Here is a 17,346-nt window from a genome sequence, read left to right as displayed (position 1 = left end):
ACAGTTGCTAGTGACGCTTCTTTTGCCGATAACACCCTTGATCGGAAAAGCTCCCAAGCGTACACTATCCGACTATTCGACGAGTTGATCGGCTGGAGAGCTAGCAAGCAGGACACAGTCACCACATCCACAACAGAGGCAGAGCTCCTAGCCCTGGCACAGGCTGCTAAGGAATCCCTCTATGTGAGTCGGCTGTTGAAAGAGCTTACAGTTCAGATGGATGATCCGACTATCCGTATCGACTGCGACAATACTCAAACTATCAACCTTGTGACCGCCGAAATCGCTACTTTGAAGACTAAGTTGCGGCACGTGGATATTCACAACCACTGGCTGAGACAGGAGGTCCAAGAAGGGAGAATTCAAGTCAAATACACCAAATCAACGGATATGATCGCAGACGGATTAACAAAGGCCCTGCCGGCAGGCAGATGGAACCGCTTCCTCTATCAACTTGGCCTGGAAGATATTCAGGAAAGACAGCAGCAGAGCCGGAAGCAAGAAGGAATAGAAGCAAGGCTCCAGAGGATAGAAGACTGCCTAGGAAATGCAGGCTCAACTGGGACCTATTGAGCCTGAGGGGGTGTGTTGAATGTTGGAGGGTTCACCCTCAACTTCAGGATTAAGGTTCAGGATTAAAGTTTGACGCCCTAAACTTAGATCGTAGGACTTTCATCTAGGACTTTCTAGGACTCAAGTCCTAGAAGGAACCAGTCAAAGATATAAGGTCTCAATGGTCCTTCGATTGCGAAAGAATCAAGAGATATACACGATTCACCTTAATATCTGACACATAGCCTCATCCGTCTTGGTATCGGCCGACGTCAAAAAGCAGTGTACAATTGGGCTAGACGTGGAGTGTACCTATAACGGGTTCGATAAACATAATAACCAATATCGATGCGCCGTTCCAGGAACGTATGCAATAGCATATGCGTTTGGCGAATGTCCTGATACTTATGGCGGGTACAAGCTTGTTCGTGAGGACTGCATAACTGCAGGGAAGTATAATGGTCGCCACAAGTGCAGGTATGTCATCTTTTAATACAAAACGTAAGAAGATTTCTAATGAGAAAATAGAGACGGCTTCAATGCTGTCGCCGACCTACCCGACTCGTATACCAACAGAGAAGCTTAGTCGTGGTTAGTTTACGGAGTGAACTTGAAGTTACGACACAATTTTCGCTCTGTACTCTATCCACCCTTTGTGAAGGCTTCCATAGCATGGTTATGGGTTTTGCAAGGCAGGACAGGGCGTGGGGTATTGTAATTCAAAATCATCTTTACTACTTTCAACAAGTAGCTACATCATTCAAACTAAGTTGTATTCTCATTGCCATACCATTTTAGGTCTGCGCTCCAGTGAGGTCGACAGCCCCTTAGAGCTGTAAGCACGGGACAGTAAGTTAGGTGCCAGATTCGTAACCCGACCCTGGATTCCAATGCTAATACCGGCTTAACTCTTTTCTTTACCATGCAGTACCCACCTACCGGTAATACCCACCAACCGGTAAGCAAAAAAAATATTTCCCCATACAAAATGCCTAGTTTCATTTGCACAGTACTTTGTCAAAAGAAAAGATATTTTCATGAGAGCATGCGCGTTGTCTTAATCATTGCATGGAATTGAATATTTAAACATTGCTTCTTCAGTGACGCATGCGGCATGGTCGCACGGCACTAATGTGAAATGTCTCAAAATGGCCCCCTCGTCAACCAGCCTCCCTGAAGCTTCATTCAGAATTTTCTCTTTCCCATCTTTCCTTCATCGCCTCCAACATGCCTCAATTATCTTATACGGAGGATGAAATTATCCAGGCTATGCTGGATGTCACAGATAATGGCCTCTCCCAGAACCAGGCTGCCCAGAAGAATGGCGTGCCTCAAACCACTCTCTCCGACAGGTTAAGAGGCCTACCGTCAAGATCCGAGATCACCCAACCTGCTCAGCTTTTACCCACGTCGCAGGAGTCCAGATTAGTCACCTGGATACTTCGACAAGAGGCCTTGGGCTATGCTCCTTCCCACAATCAAGTTCGCGCCACCGTCGCTGCCCTCTTGAGACAGCAAGGCCGGGAAAGGCATATCGGTGTACACTGGCTAGCCAGGTTCATCAAACGCCATCCCTATATCGAGACGAAGGTGGAAAAACGCCATGAAGCTGCAAGGTTCAATTCCTTTACCCCAATGGCCGTCAATTGGTACTTTGGTATCCGGGAGAGCGAATATGGCTGGATCAAGCCGGAGAACACGGTTAATGTTGACGAGGGCGGTATCATGGCTGGTTTTGGTAAGTATGGATCACTCTTGCTACAAATCTCACTAATCCACTGAAAAATATAGGCTTGGATTCCTTGGCCATTGGCAGTAGCGATCCCAGGAGGAAGGCCTTCCTCAACGGCTGGCAGTCCTGCACTTGGACTACCTTTATCGAAGTCGTCACTGCAGATGGCCGTCTTCTGAAGCCTGGGATTATCTTTAAAGGCAAAGAGTTTCAGCGGCAGTGGTTTATAGACGAGTTCAGAAAAATCGCCGACTGGTATTATATCACGTCCAACAACGGCTGGACGGACAACCATATTGCAGTCGAGTGGCTCGAGGTCTATCTGCCTCAAACGCAACCAGCAGATGAGTCTGATGCAAGGCTCATCATATTAGATGGCCATGGAAGCCATGTATCTGTGGGTGTCTACCTGTTCTAGATCGGAAATACCGCTGACGGCACTGACCCTAAATCCAGGATGAGTGGATGGCTACGTGTTTTTTGAACAACGTATATTGCTGTTACTTGCCTGCACATTGCTCTCATGGTCTGCAGCCACTGGACAATGGTGTCTTCAATGCATCCAAGGCTGCCTATCGAAAAGAACTGCAGAAACTCACCAGCCTGACCGATTCTGCGCCAGTGGACAAGGTCAACTTCATCAAGGCCTATGCCAAAGCCAGAGCAGTGGGTATGACGAAGAAAAACATCCTCTCAGGCTGGAGAGTGACTGGAAACTGGCCGATTTCACGACGGAAAGCGCTCCTGCATCCTGAGATTCAGCCGGACAAGAAAGAAACGACGCCCGGGTCAGACGGCCACAGAGACGGGCAAGTCGACTCTGATCATACGCCAACGACCAGCCGCCACATCAGAGATCTGGGGAAGAACAAGAGCCCATCAATAAGAAGGCGCTATTCTGTGATATCGAGAGGGTTTGAAGCTCAAGAGTCAAAGATCGCCTCTCTCAGCACCAGAATAGCCAGTCTGGAGGAGGAAGTTGGCCGGTTGAGCAGAGGCAAGAAGAGGAAGGCGATACCGAATCCTAACAAAAGGTTCATGACATTGGCCGAAGCTCTAGTGGCTGGTGACGCTATTTCTGAGCCAAACGAAGCAATTGAAAGGGCAGATGCTGTTGAGGATGTGATCGAGGTAGGAGGGATGGAAGAAGATGAGAGGTCAAATTCGGAGGAGGAAGAATTAACTGTGGTACGCACGCGGGCAGGGCGTGAAGTTAGAATACCGCGAAAATACTAAAATCCACTTAATTCTAAAACGAAATTCGAATGTTATTTCACTCTTGTTATTTGTGTTGGATTTCCTACATCTGGTTGAAAAATTGTATTTTGTATGGGGAAATATTTTTTTTGCTTACCGGTTGGTGGGTATTACCGGTAGGTGGGTACTGCATGGTATTGTATTAGGCCATATGACATTGGCCTATATTGTATTGTATTGCCAAGAACCCAATATATTGCCAGTATGACAATACATCCCATATATTGCACGTGATGTTCAGAGTTGCAATATCGTTCATATTCATCCGTGACGAGCGACGGCTACAGGTGCTTGTTCCTCCAGTTCAAGGACTCGTTCGTGGTCGTCTATGGGACCTCGCAGAGAGGAAGAGGTGATTCCACGGGTTTATAGTCATTCCACAGCGTCTCCATCAACTTCTTTGACGACTCAACCCACTCCTTTTTCCAGTTCTCCTGTATGTAGTGCCATTTATGCGAAGGGTGGAGCACGGTAGCGGCAACGTAGGCAGGCGATTCATCAGTGAGCCGGTAGTACTTGTCCAACTTGGCCCAGCCCGAGTTATACATGGGCGCCATTATCGGATCGTCAATATATGCCTCCTTGCCGGCTTCGAATTGTGCCAGTACGAAGTCCATGGCCAAGAGGACATTGTCGAGTGTTGAAAACGATGACTCGAGAGCTTTGGTCGTCATCTTCAGCTTCTCCAGGAAGGACTTAACCCTCTCCAAGATGACCCAGTCCTCTGGGGAGAGCTAGTCTCCAGCGCAATCTGATTCCATCCATTTGTTGAAATAGCCGTCAATCGCATCTCTGAGGTTCAGGGCCACTCGCAGCATGTTATACCACGAACTCCATCTTGTGTCGTTGTCCCGTGCGAGCTTACGGTTATGGCTAATAGTAAGAAACTTTTGGCTGCGCTGGACACTTCGTTGGATGAAAACGACGAAGTTGTGAATCTTGCCAAGAGGCCCCTTTTTCCGCCACGCTTCAATATGTTTTAGTGTCACATTATGCACACCAGGATCGTCGAGTTCGAGCTTCTCATTATCGGTGACGAAGAGGAAGGCTTTGGCGGCGAGGTTGATGATATGGCCTTGGCAGCGGAGTCGGTGCACTTTGGGATCGTATTGGATGTCATATCGGCGTAGGAGGCCTGTGGGATGTTAGGGCCGCCAGTCAGGAGAAATAGTGAGTTGTACTGACCAAGCGAAAGGGATCTCATCATGGTGTCGTTATTGCCAGCGTTGTCCATCACGAAATATCCAAGCTTGGAAGCAAAGCCCCATTCGTCAACCACCTTCAAAATGGCCACAGCGAGATGAGAACCGTCGTGCTCACTGTCGATGTCTTTCAACGCCAAAACATGGTGTTCCAGCTGACCGTCTTCCGTGACATAGTGTGCGACTACGCCTAAAATGGCCAAAGAGTTGGGAGAAGTCCAGAGGTCGCAACTGATGTGAATTCTTGACTTGGCCGACTGTATGCGCTGTTTGACCTTCTCCTTCTGGTCTTCGTACTGCCGCATGATCCATTTTCTGATGGTCTCATGAGTGTCTGGAAGCCAAGTATCGACATCTTTATTGATGTAGGCCAAGAGTGCCCCGAACTCTGGACATTCCACCAGCCGAAATGGGAGAGAGCAGGCCGTGATAAACCTCACGTATAACGCCTCGAGCTGGTCGGGTTCGATCGAGTCTCCGGATTGATCGTTGAGTCGACGGCGTTTTCGGGGATTTTCTTCTGCCGCAACACGAGCTTGTTCGATGATAGTTCGTATAGTTGTAACTTTCGCTGTTCGCGGGGCTCCTTTTGGCAGGCCGTGACCGTCAGGAGGAGGGTCCATGAGATGTTTTGCAGGAGCTGCAGTACCCCCTGAAGAGGCATAGGTTTTGTCGCAATGTTTACAGCGCCACTCTTCCTTTCCGGTCCGCTGATTGTAGTATCTCGTCTCTACCTCCTCGTCTGGCATATGAGAGAAGACCCATGATGTTCTGCGCTTGGTAGAGGAGGTTGTGGAGACGGTGCGAGGTCGAGATGACAGGCACTTGGACTTTTGGCTTACGTCCAGATCATCCGATTGCTGGCTGGAAAACTCCAGAAGGTCGCCAGAAATTGACGACCCTCTTCGTTGTGACCATTGCGCAAAAGAGAGGCGTTGTTGAGGCATGGCAGTTAGATCTGTAAAGTTGAGTTCGACGAGTGATTTTCAAAAAACAAAAAAAAAAGAAATGGGGGGAGCAGAGGCGAAGATGGCCCAACCCAACATGGTCTGCACTCCCTCACGCGTTTCTTTCATGCGTGATCGCGTGTTAGGTCTAATTGTCAACAAAGAAGGGCGTGGAAGTGAACGATGGCCAATAAAATGCCAGCTATCCCTGCTTCTTATATAGGGTAAGGCCGAGTTCTGCAGCTTTCACGGGGCTAATTCACCCAAGAATTGACAGCCCAATATAGATAATATATTGCCAATATGGACATCCTCATATTATATTGTCACAATATCGTAGACTTCATATCATATTATCACAATATCAGAAAAGGCATATTATATGGTATGTATTGCAATATACTACTTTATTGCCATATTATTCGCAACACTGAACGTTTCTCCTTCACGCTTGGTATGAGGACCGAACAGAACCCGTTTTCCGGAGAACTAGCAGCGACAGCACACGCATTGAGACATTTACCTGACCTCAAATACCGAAGTGTTGCATTATTGACGAGCAATAGAGCCGCCGTGCTTACGATCCGAAATCCTCGTCAGCAGTCCGACCAAGAGTATGTTAGGTGCATATACGACTCTATTGATGCGTTGAAGGTTAAAGGCAATGTTGTAGCTGTCATATGGATGCCTACTAGTGTTGAACACAGACTATTAAAGATGGCCAAAGAGGAGGCGCAAGGTGCAACTCGAGATGGTGCCATGCCGGTCCTGAAGTTTCCCAGAATGCGATCGACGACCTTGAACATAGCTCGAACAAATCAGCGTACTAGCAAACAGCTACCAGACAATGTTGGGAAGTTTTCCAAAAGGGTCGATGCTGCACTTCCGGGTAAGCATACTCGACTACTCTATGACGGCTTATCCCGAAGGGAAGCCAGTGTGTTAGCGCAGCTTAGGACAGGGATGACCAGACTGAACGGGTACCTCTTTCGGATCCGAGTATCACCGTCGCAGGATTGTGCATGTGGACAAGCGGCAGAGACAGTCGAGCATTTTCCTTTCCGATGCAGAAAATGGACAGCGCACAGAACGGAAATGCTGCAGTGCACCAAGACAATGAGAGGAAATCTTTCGTTCTACCTTGGAGGAAGGTCACCAACAGATGATGCGAAATGGATGCTAATATGCAAGCAGTCCACGCAACTATACGATTTGCGATAGCTACGGGCCGACTCGACACAGTGTTGACAGCAGATTGAGAAACTTTAAACCATTTATTTTTACTAAACCACTTACATTCCCCGTTCTTCGAAAGCGGACGTCGCTTCAGCCGCCGTAGATGGGACACTGAACACTTGAAGACTAGCCTTCAAGCTAGTTCGCTAGCAATGTTATTAAAGCACGGGGAGAACGCATGGAGCAGTACAGAAAGGAAGAAACGGAATCGAGGACCAGGTACGGTATGGGCTTCAGGACACAAATCTCAACTTGGACGACAAAAGCGAGGTGCAATATGGGCTTTAGGAAATGTGGACACAATTTGAGCAATGCGTGGCACGGCATGGACTTGGGGAGACGAGGACGAAAAGCAGGTAATGTAAGTAAGTATTAGTGACTAGTGCCCTTTCGGTCAAAACAGACCGCCGGGCGTAATAAATTGTATTGTATTGTATTTGACAGATGCAGATTGCTGGACACACCGACTAGCTACATTGACCTTAAGCTCTAAGAACTCATCTTTGTACAAAATCGATATTTAAGCGTCGTCGTCCCCCGGCCGCAATAGTATTGTATGCTGCGGCGTGTAGTAAAAAGAATTCACCTGCATACCCTCGATGATTTTTCGCTCGATCAACTATTCTCACATCCACCGTATCACTCTTACACGGTCCCGGGCTTATACATTTCATCGTATACAGTCTGCCACAAGCGGCCCCGTTGTCCCACATTCCCTCTCCAGCAGCCGCAAACAAGTTACCACTAGGGAAATGGCTTACGCCATTGCCATAACAAGCGGTAGGGGTAAAAGGCCCGTTGAGAATATTTGCAGTTCCGATATCAGCGCTGACTAATGGTGACGCGAGAGCCAATAGTGCGAGTAGTTTCATAATTGCAGAAGCTATTATATAGGTTAGTAGGAGCGTGAAAAGGGAGTAAAGAAAGTACCGGTAATGACCAGAATGTCAAAAAAGTAAAGTCTTGTAGCAAGACTATACCAAGGTGACTGGGAATTGCAGCAGGTGTTTAGGTATTGTTAAGATAAGTAAGTTGGTAAACTTATGCTGTATACTAAAAGAAGAATAACTATATGTAATAGACTGAGAGGTCTTGTTAATATATACACATATTAATAATATAAATTTAAGTCCTTAAAAAAACTCTTAATTAATTAATTAAAAGTAACGTAGTTGATAAGCGAGTGTGACAGACAAGTGAGTGTGACACTACTTTATATACCTTAAAATCTAGTTTTTAAAAGCTTATAAAATACCTAATTTAAGCCTAAAATAGCTATAATTTTAATAGCCTATATATAAGTTTTAAAATAAGCTATATTAATTTTTTTAGATTTTTAAAAAAATCCTATATAGCTAGTATATAAAAACTTTATTTACACTGTATAATTAAGCTTTTTTATATAAAATAAAATAGCTAAAAATTTAACAAAAATACTTTTTAATATAGTTAGCTATACTATTTTAAGAATAATTTTATTAGATTTTTAACTATTTTATTTAAGTACTAAAATGCTATAGGGTAAGCTATTTTTAGCTACACAGTATACTGTCACACTCGCTTGTCTGTCACACTCGCTTATCAACTACGTTAATCAATTAGTTAACTTATAAAGTTAAAATAAAAGTAACTTTATACTGTATTGATTGATCTCCTGCTACAGTGGGATGCAATAAGTTTGAATCCAAACTCAAGTACACATTCACTGACTAACCGAGGTAAGACCAGTTTCCTATGTAGCAATACCCCAATCGGGATAGCTTTTTGCCTGATACAGCTTAGCATTGACTTTATCAAGCTAAAGCATTGTATACAGGAGCTAGATTACAACAGCTGGTACTTCAGCCTGGATTCAAATTTGTTGCATCCCACTGTAAATTAGGTACATTTCTTACATCCGTCATGCAACAGACCTAATGGGGCATAATTAATCCTTCCGGTTGTTCCAAGATAAGCACTGAAAAAAGACACTCTGGTCTAGATACAGGTTAGGTTTAAAATGACGTATCGGCTCATGTTATCTACTGGTATTGTATTAAACCATCTTTTGTCTTAATAGAGAGATTAGTCAGATTTAAAGGCTATTTGAACCCTATAGAGAATCTCTGGGCATTGATGGAGGCAGAGATTTACCGGTTTTACTCAGAACTGGGCTCATGCAGAGGATACAGTCGCAACACAACATGCTTTGACGCTATAGCCGCTATAGGAAGCTGATGCCTAAAGCGCTAATGCCGCCCTTAAGAGCCGTGGAACAAGGATGTGGTCCGGCGAGACCGACTACTCCGGCCGATACCTGAGTTTAGATTGATACATTTGCCCCCTACGAAATGTCATCCAAGTGGTCTATCAAGCAACACATCACTCCTCACAAGCACCCTCGATTGTCAAGGGGCATGATGATTACAGCCAAGTCAGTCGACCCGATCACAACTGGGGGTTTGTGAAGAAGGTAGGTGCATTTCCGACACAGCACCAGTTGAATAATTGCACAACCACGGCATCTCTTTTTCGTCTACGTTGAACCCCCTTGCTGCACCCAACAGCTCCGAATATGAATCCAGCATCTTCCTACTGACCAAGCATACCTCTATGCGCTTCAATGAAGACAGCCGTTTCCAGGCCGCACACGAGCAGTTAAATTGGACCCCGTCACCTCTGCTCTGTCGGCAAGTGAATACGGACTGCCAGGTACTGTATGTAAATAAGATTGGTAAATAAATAAGAGCGGTAAATGAAGCCGGCAGATAAGTGTTTGCCCTGATTAGATAAAGCTGAACCTTAACTGTAGGTCGAGAAGTTTCCATTCAAAAGTTAAAGTTGAAAGGTTAAAGAAAACTCTATTTTGAGGGCAACTGAAAATAACTTTGCGGCCGCTGGCAGAAGAAAATCTATTCATGTTCCTAATTTAAAGATTGACACCTTTCTAAAATACTGTAAATAAAAGCGGTAAATGAGACCGGCAGATAGGGGTTTGCTCTTTTTGGATAAAGCTAAACCTTAACGGAAGTTCGAGAAGTTTCCTTCGAAAATTAAAGTTGAAAGGCTCAAAATTAGAAAACTCTATTTTGAGGGCAACTGAAAACGCCTCTGCAACGTCTCGTTGAAAAAAGTCTACTGTGTTCCTGACCCTTCTAAAACAGTGATCGGAATGGTCTGGTATGAGTTGGTATTGGTATGGTAAATACCGCCAAGACTTGGTATGGTTTGAAGAAATCTCAATACCATGGTATTACCGGTATACCAAGTCATACCAGTAAGGCTAAAATGGGCTAAAAATAGACTGAGTTGGCGGCGCTCGGCGGCTGGGTTATGGACCAAACTGGCTAGCGCCTCAAGGTCAAGAATTTTCTGGGCTTAAAATTACAATCCTACAACACGTAGTTGACCCATTTACGGTATTGAGGTATCACATATGGAATCTCCAGTTCCAACCTCGCCGTCCTCTCTGGCTACGAGCTCAACGCCATTATCCTTCAAGACTCCTACACCGTCGCCTGCTCCCACACTACCTGTCTCGACGCCATCACCTGCTCCTTTTCAGTATCCCGAGCCTCCAGACGAATTTGTACAAGACAACATCACGTACTTGAATCGCGAAAAGACCACAAAGAAAGCAGCTCGTCTGGGCTCATCACATGTATGGAAGTATGGTCTTCGCTACATCCGAGACAGTGATAAGAAAGAAGTGTATTACTGCCACGAGTGTGCAGCCGGAAAGCACAAGCAAGAGCTATTTATTATCAATGGCACGTCTGGAGTGAGAAACCATCTTGAACAGAAGCACCAGATCGACCCTCAGAGTGGTATCAAGAAACGTAGTCGGACACGGAGGTCTGTACTAGAGCAGCAGAGGAGCGCGGCTGCGACTAATACCTTCTTCTGGAAAGACTCAATTAAAAAGTTCAAAGGACTCCTGGTTCGTTGGATCGTGTATTGCCACATCGCTTTCTTTCAATTTGAAAACCAGTATTTCCGAGAGCTATTATTCTTTTTAAACCCGGCGCTTCTCAGTCATCTCCCAAAAGCAGCGAAAACTATCCGAAGTTGGGTTATGGATGCCTTTAGGTCGAAAAAGCAACGACTCAGGGAGGACCTCCGGCAGGCGAGGAGTAGAATCTCCATTTCCTTTGATCTCTGGACTTCGCCAAACCCTTACGCTGTTCTTGGGGTTATCGCCATGTGGATCGACACTGCCGGCAAGCGACAAACTACCGTTTTGGGTATACGGCGCGTGTACGGCGAACACACTGGCGAGAATATCGGGTCAGTGATTCTTGAATTGTTAAGAGAATATGATGTTGGCGGAGATCAGATCGGATACTTCATGCTGGATAACGCCTCGTCGAATGATACCGCTGTTGAGTTCTTACTCAAGGAGCTCTGCCCATGGATGACGCCCAAGCAACGCCGCCATCGCCGGCTTCGTTGCTTGGGCCATATTATTAATCTCTGCTGCCAGGCATTCCTTATGGGCCGGGACTGCGAAAGGTATCTAGCAAAGCTCGAAAAACACTATCAACGCGGAGACTATGCGAAGGTGGAAGAGCTCTGGAAACGATTTGGGTGCTTAGGTCGGCTTCACAACCTCGTGCGATACATTAGGCTTACCCCGCAACGCCGTGAGGAGTTTGCTGCAATAATTGTCGGCGGAGATCTCGCCGAATTCGATAGGCTCGAACTTATCCAGAACAACTCGACACGCTGGAATTCGTGGTTTCATTCAATTACGCGGGCGTTGAATGTTCGTGAACGTTTGGAGATCTTTTCAGCTCGCCATGTACCTGGGAAAGGCTCTCATGGGATTGTGAACTTCAAACTTGATGGACAGCACTGGTTCGAGCTTGAAAAGATTGAGCTTGCTCTGAAGGACTTCTACGCGGCAACTTTGCTCTCTGAGGGGGAAAAAACATCGCTCGCCGACTGGTTTTCAACTCTGGACTGCCTTCTTCGAGAAATAAATGAAACAAAAGATCACTACGATACAATCGATACCGAAGACGACAATAATTTCACATGGAAGTACCTTCAGGGTTGCGCAGATGCTGCGTGGTCAAAGTGCGAGGAGTATTACAGCAACCAGCAGCTGAACTGGCAGAATCGATTCCCTGAAGATACTGACCTTCCACCAGCGTACTATGCAGCTCAGATACTCGACCCATATCGAAAGTGGGCATGGTTCAGGCAAGAATGGGTACTCCAAGCCGGAAAAGAAAGACAGAAGTGGTTTGATAACGCACAATCTGCGGTGAAGCAGCTCTGGGAGACAGAGTATAAGGGAAGATACGCCGTTGAGATGCTGCCGCCACCAGTCAGAAAGGAGAGATATCCTGACCCAGCATTTGATCGTCAGAGGGAACACAAACGCATTCGAATAGACGCTCCGGTCTCTGCAGCTGATTTGTATGAACAATACATTTCCACCGACCGGCTTCATGACGACGAGGCAGGTTGCGATGAGGCTATCGCATGCTGGCTATCCCGTTATGACTCCCAAAGAGATCTTGCTCGCTTCGCTCTGGATCTGTTTGCGATCTCGCCCATGTCAGATGAGTGTGAACGCCTTTTCAGCAGTGCAAAGCTTACCATAGTTGATCGCCGTGGTAGGCTGAAGGCGGATATTATAGAGGCCTGTGAGTGTCTCCGGGTTTGGTATGGAAAGCCCCGAGTTGAGGAGAACAACGATAGTGAGGACAGTGAGAACGACGACGATTGGGTCACTAGCCAGTAGTATAATACACTTTCTTTCACCCTTCTATAGCTTGTCGACGTCGTTCTTAAAAGTCTTGGCATCCTTAATGGTATTATTGGTCTTACCGGTAATACCATACCGGTTATTATGTAAGCATCTGGTATGGTTTGGTTTGACCCCCCATACCAGACCATACCAGACCATTCCGATCACTGCGATTGCCGGATCCATGGTATCTGGTCAGCTAGGTGAGGGTCAAGCTGCCAAGCGAGCTGCTGAAAGAATGTATCGCTGAAGAAGGAAAAAGGAACATTGGTGTTGATCAGAAGTCCCAGGCTCATTTCTCGGATCATCTTGACTCTAGCACGCGGCACGGCGCTGTACTGCAAGCGTCGTCGCTTAGGCCGTTCAGATTCATCGGTTGACAGATCTGGATCAGCTGCTTGACTGCTCTCGAAAATCCTGTGAGATCTGGCGTGGGTTAATAGTGCTCAAGCTCGCGACGTCACATTCACATTCACATACTTGTGGAGATGGTCCGCTGCCGAACTCGTAGCAGCAGCGGCGAAGAACTCAGGCTGACCCTTCGCGTCGCAGACGACAGGCCCAGTAAGGACTCAGGGGACTGTCGTTCATGTCAATCTCAACAAGAAAAATTCCATGGCGCTTGATCCAGCTCTTCCGACCCTTTGAGCCCTTCCGGGACAAGGACTCTTCCAAAACATATCGTTTGTTCCTCCACACTGCTCGCGGAAGATCTGCAACAGTAGGGTGGTCTGGCAATGCCGACTGCGTCGTCAGCTCGAATTGACTCGCCAAATTCCTCGGTGGTCGAAGAAAAGAAAAGGCAGAGGGTGGAGGCGAAGGAAGCATGATGTCGTCGGATTCCATCGGGTTAGGCGTCGACTGGTGGGAGGAATGGTACGCGTTGAAAGGTAAACAAACTAGCATTGACGCGACTTGATGTCGCTAGGACGAGACGTAAAAGTTAAGGAGCTACTTTCTCCCCCACCAGCCTGACCGTGGTACTGGGGTAGCTCACTAATGGAAGGCTTGATGGATGACTTTGATTGGCTGGGGTTGCTCACCAGCCAGGTTCCGGGTAAGCTGTGAAAGCGCGGTCGACGGTTTGGCAGCATGGAGGCTAGCTGGCATGTTGTGTATCAAATCTATCAAATGTTATTTCAAATCGAGGATCTTGTATTTGTTTGATTGAAATAAAATTTTGGCATATTTGATTGATTAGATTTGATTTGGGGGCTGCGCTGCCGCAGGAAATATCCTTCTTGGGCCACAGCCCAAGCTTTGAAGCCTCGAGGGATAGGTTTGTTAGGTACGACTGTTGTCTCTAAGTCTCTCCCTAGGAAGCGGACCATACACTCATCTATAGCAATAGATGTGCCTGATGTGTAGAAGTCTAAAGACGCCTATTGTATATGGTCAGACCAGGCCCTAACCCGGATAAAGGTTCGGCTATAATCCTCAATAGAAGCTTCCTTATCGATAGTTGTCTGGTCAAAAAGGCGAAGGTTCCGCGATAATAGCTGGAATCGTGTGTAAGTCATCCATTTTGTAATTGGATGAAGAGGGCGTTGCTTCCCTAGGGGCGAAGCCTTCCAATAGTCCTTGATCTGCTTATCTGTGTGTAGTCTCATATAAATGAAGATTGCAATCCATATATAGATTTCTGCAGCAGAGGTTGATTTCCATTGGAATAGCCGTGACTGTGGCTTCAATGTACGACGGCCACAGCGAACCTCTTCAAGCACGTGGCTAGCCCAGCTATTCGTGTAACAGGCCCAGCTTTCTACCAGCGAAATAGGTACAAATTGCTGGGATAGCAACAGCGGCTCCTGGGGCAAGGCTGTGATTTTAGGGGCCCGAATTGGAAGCTTCAATGGCCGAAAACGGTAGCCGCGGGAGGGATCCGGAGCTTTGATTGGTCGGCAGGTATTATCAGCCGGCTGCTCACGGCGGCTGTTAGCAACAACAATACAGCTATCGTCATACGAGTTGACCGCTAGGTCGGAGGCTTGTTGAGAAGCCATGAGGCCGTAGGGAATGAAGAAGAAATGTATGATGAAATGGGTGGGGTTGATTCCTCTGGCCCTCCAAGTCACTCCATGTACCTCAGCCAAAGCAGGGTTCATGTGGGGCTCGGTACGGAAGGGTAGGCTTATGACACTCAAAGGGATAGGCATGACAGATATGGATGGTCTCTGGAAGATATATGATGTATCTCAAGAGTCTACTAGCGAGATGAGAACATATTGGTGTGGGTTAAATAGTAGAGTGACATATTGAAGATTATAATCTTCTCCTTATGGTAGCCCTCAGCGTCTGCAAGGCGTTATTGGTATTAAGAAGTTGGTTTGAAAAGCAGAATGGGAAAACCGGGCTGGCCGATAAAAAACCCAAGACGCTTGTTTCTTTAACGACAGCTTCGCCACTAAACTACAACAGCCTAAGAGCAATAGTGATGCAATTTCTTGTACACGTACGTACGTACGTACTGTATTTTAGCCGCTGTACGTACGTACAACCTTATTGTACGTACAAATATGTACCATACAAATGTCCCCCTTCCTTTTTAGGTAATACTGGTAACTTAGTAGGCTTCTCACGGTCCTCGTCTTCTGCCATTTTGGCCTCAAACCTCTGATTCCACCTCAGTGCCAACCCCCAATATATCACCCGTCGACTGTAATACACCCTCCCACTCAAAATCTCCACTGGTGGAGGCCATCACACCATCCATCCAGACCTTCTTGCCCTGCGCATTCACAAATAACTCGAGATATGAATCTTCGAGTTCTAGCCAGTCCTTCTCCTCAAGATCCGCCCAGCGCTTTTTATGGGCGTACTTCTGATCCTTAAGGCGATCTAATACGCGGTCGTTCATAAAAATGAAAGCCTGCATGTCAGCGTGCATGGGCGTAAGGCGATTTCGAGCTTTCGTGTGTATGAAATTAATAGCAGAGAAACTTCGTTCTGAGGGCACAGAGTTCGCAAGCGTGTTCATTACCTTCACGGCTACTCTAGCCAGAATCGAACCCTGGTTGAGGAGGCACTGCCACGCCATTGCTGGCTTGAAGCCATCATCGTATACAGCGCTGTGCTTATTAAACAAGCCGTCTGGGCCGCCTGTACGCATTCGGAAGTGTGTGAATTCGGAAAGGGCACGGTGATATTCGTCGTCGTTTTTCAGCTGTTTCTGCATATACTCTTGTACGCGCGCAAAGACGCTAGGCGGCAGTTTCGAATTTGGACCTGTTGTATCAGGCCGGAGGGCATCGGCGATCCAATGTATATCGTACGTCTGCTTATCGAGCCGGGCTTTGAATATAGCGTCAATGTCGTCCCACGGAATATCAGGAAACTGATCAGCCTCTCCCATCTCAGACCATTTGCTTTTGATTTGCAGCCAGCGATTTACAACGTGTGCGATTCCCGCCCCATCAGCCTCGGAAGCGTGTTGAAATTCGTTCACGGGTTTTAGCACAGCGATCGCAGCCTCCAGTTTTAGCCAGAAGCTGTTGTCTTTGATGATTCGAACCGCTTCGGGCAGGAGAACGGGGCAATCTTGAGATCGCAGCTCATCCCGTACGTCTTTTCGAATAGACCAGTCTCTGGCAGGGTCTCGAGAACGGAGGAGGGAGAAGAAAGAATTGTACTGAGAACCCCAGCGTGTAATTATACTATTCGGAACGAGCCAGTTAGTATATCGATTTCTCAGTCACAGCTAACGATTTACCGGTACCTTCTGATCAGCGCGCGAGTTACTCCGTTCCACCTTGTGCGTTGGCACATTCTCAATCTTTGCAATTGTAATTTAGACCGTGAGAAGAACTTGAGAAGGGTGCTGACGTTATTACAGAGATCCTCAAAGAATGGAAGAAGAAGGATATCTTTAATTAGAAGCTGAAGGCCGTGAGAATCGCATAGAGAGAAGTTGATATGTGAGAGCTCTGGGAATCTCCCTAGCAAGCCGTGTACAGAGCGCATCGTGTTTTCGGTATCTGTACAGATAGAATTGATTCTGGAGAGATCACCGCCGCACAGTTGCTGCATTTCTCCCCATATCAGCTTCACCCAATTCTCCGCTGTGTGCTGTTCGTCTCCCGTGTCAAACGTTTTCCAGTAGAAGGCTGGGCCGTCTGGTAGCTGTACCGAGATATTAACGATTCTGTGACCCGAGACATTATCTGAAGCGTCAAATATGATGTTGAGCCATTCTGAGCTGGTAATGCGTTTGAAAACCTCGTCATAGAGTTCCTGATAGAAGTCGGGAAGAATTCTCGTGATGGCGGCGCGGCTAGGAGGCTTCCAGCCAGGCTTAATGCGAGTGAAGAAATAACGCCAACGGCGGCTCTCGAAGAGGCTGAAGGGCCGACCACCGGCGATTACAGCAGCGGCGGCATCATAGGCATAACTGTGACTCTCGTCCTGCGAGATATGCTGAATTCCGACCTCGGTTATCTTCTTTTGTATGGCTTCTGAGTAGGAGGGAAGATAGCCAGCGTTATCTTGAGTTTGACGCTCTTGTCGCTGCTTGGCTTGCCATTTCTCACACGCAGCGAGATGCTCTTTCGGTCTCCCAACAGAGGTCGCTGCAAAATCTTTTTGGCAGTGACGGCATCTGTATCGCTTGCTTTTCTTGGAGTTAGAGCGGCCGAGGTCGATAAACTGTCGCCAAACGAAGGCAGCGTTAGCTTGGGTGGGCGCCAT

At 46.9% G+C, this 17,346-nt stretch overlaps 3 protein-coding genes across 3 annotated transcripts; 1 reads left to right on the top strand and 2 right to left on the bottom strand.

Moving 5' to 3' along the window:
- Positions 1 to 7,237: 7,237 nt before the first annotated feature.
- FOXG_22510 (uncharacterized protein) lies at positions 7,238 to 7,419 on the top strand (the record flags this gene model as incomplete). The annotated part of the gene is made up of 2 exons (XM_018402919.1): positions 7,238 to 7,287; positions 7,377 to 7,419. 2 exons carry the CDS (start codon positions 7,238 to 7,240, stop codon positions 7,417 to 7,419), a joined length of 93 nt encoding a protein of 30 aa, XP_018257327.1.
- On the bottom strand, positions 7,281 to 8,068 carry FOXG_22509 (uncharacterized protein). The gene is made up of 2 exons (XM_018402918.1): positions 7,857 to 8,068; positions 7,281 to 7,809 (listed from the first exon to the last, which is right to left on the bottom strand). Exon 2 carries the CDS (start codon positions 7,796 to 7,798, stop codon positions 7,424 to 7,426), a length of 375 nt encoding a protein of 124 aa, XP_018257326.1. The 5' UTR covers positions 7,799 to 7,809; positions 7,857 to 8,068; the 3' UTR covers positions 7,281 to 7,423.
- Positions 8,069 to 15,200: 7,132 nt separating this feature from the next.
- FOXG_22508 (uncharacterized protein) lies at positions 15,201 to 17,346 on the bottom strand (the record flags this gene model as incomplete). Its single annotated transcript, XM_018402917.1, has 2 exons — positions 15,201 to 16,316; positions 16,373 to 17,346. 2 exons carry the CDS (start codon positions 17,344 to 17,346, stop codon positions 15,269 to 15,271), a joined length of 2,022 nt encoding a protein of 673 aa, XP_018257325.1. The 3' UTR covers positions 15,201 to 15,268.

Source organism: Fusarium oxysporum, chromosome 14 (genome assembly GCF_000149955.1).
Source record: "Fusarium oxysporum f. sp. lycopersici 4287 chromosome 14, whole genome shotgun sequence".
NCBI classification, from domain to species: domain Eukaryota; kingdom Fungi; phylum Ascomycota; class Sordariomycetes; order Hypocreales; family Nectriaceae; genus Fusarium; species Fusarium oxysporum.
This window is presented reverse-complemented; position numbering and strand designations above follow the sequence as displayed.

What these genes read in the sequence shown, in the direction of transcription:
- FOXG_22509 (XM_018402918.1), bottom strand. Translation starts at nt 7,798, where the DNA reads ATGAAACTACTCGCACTATTGGCTCTCGCGTCACCATTAGTCAGCGCT.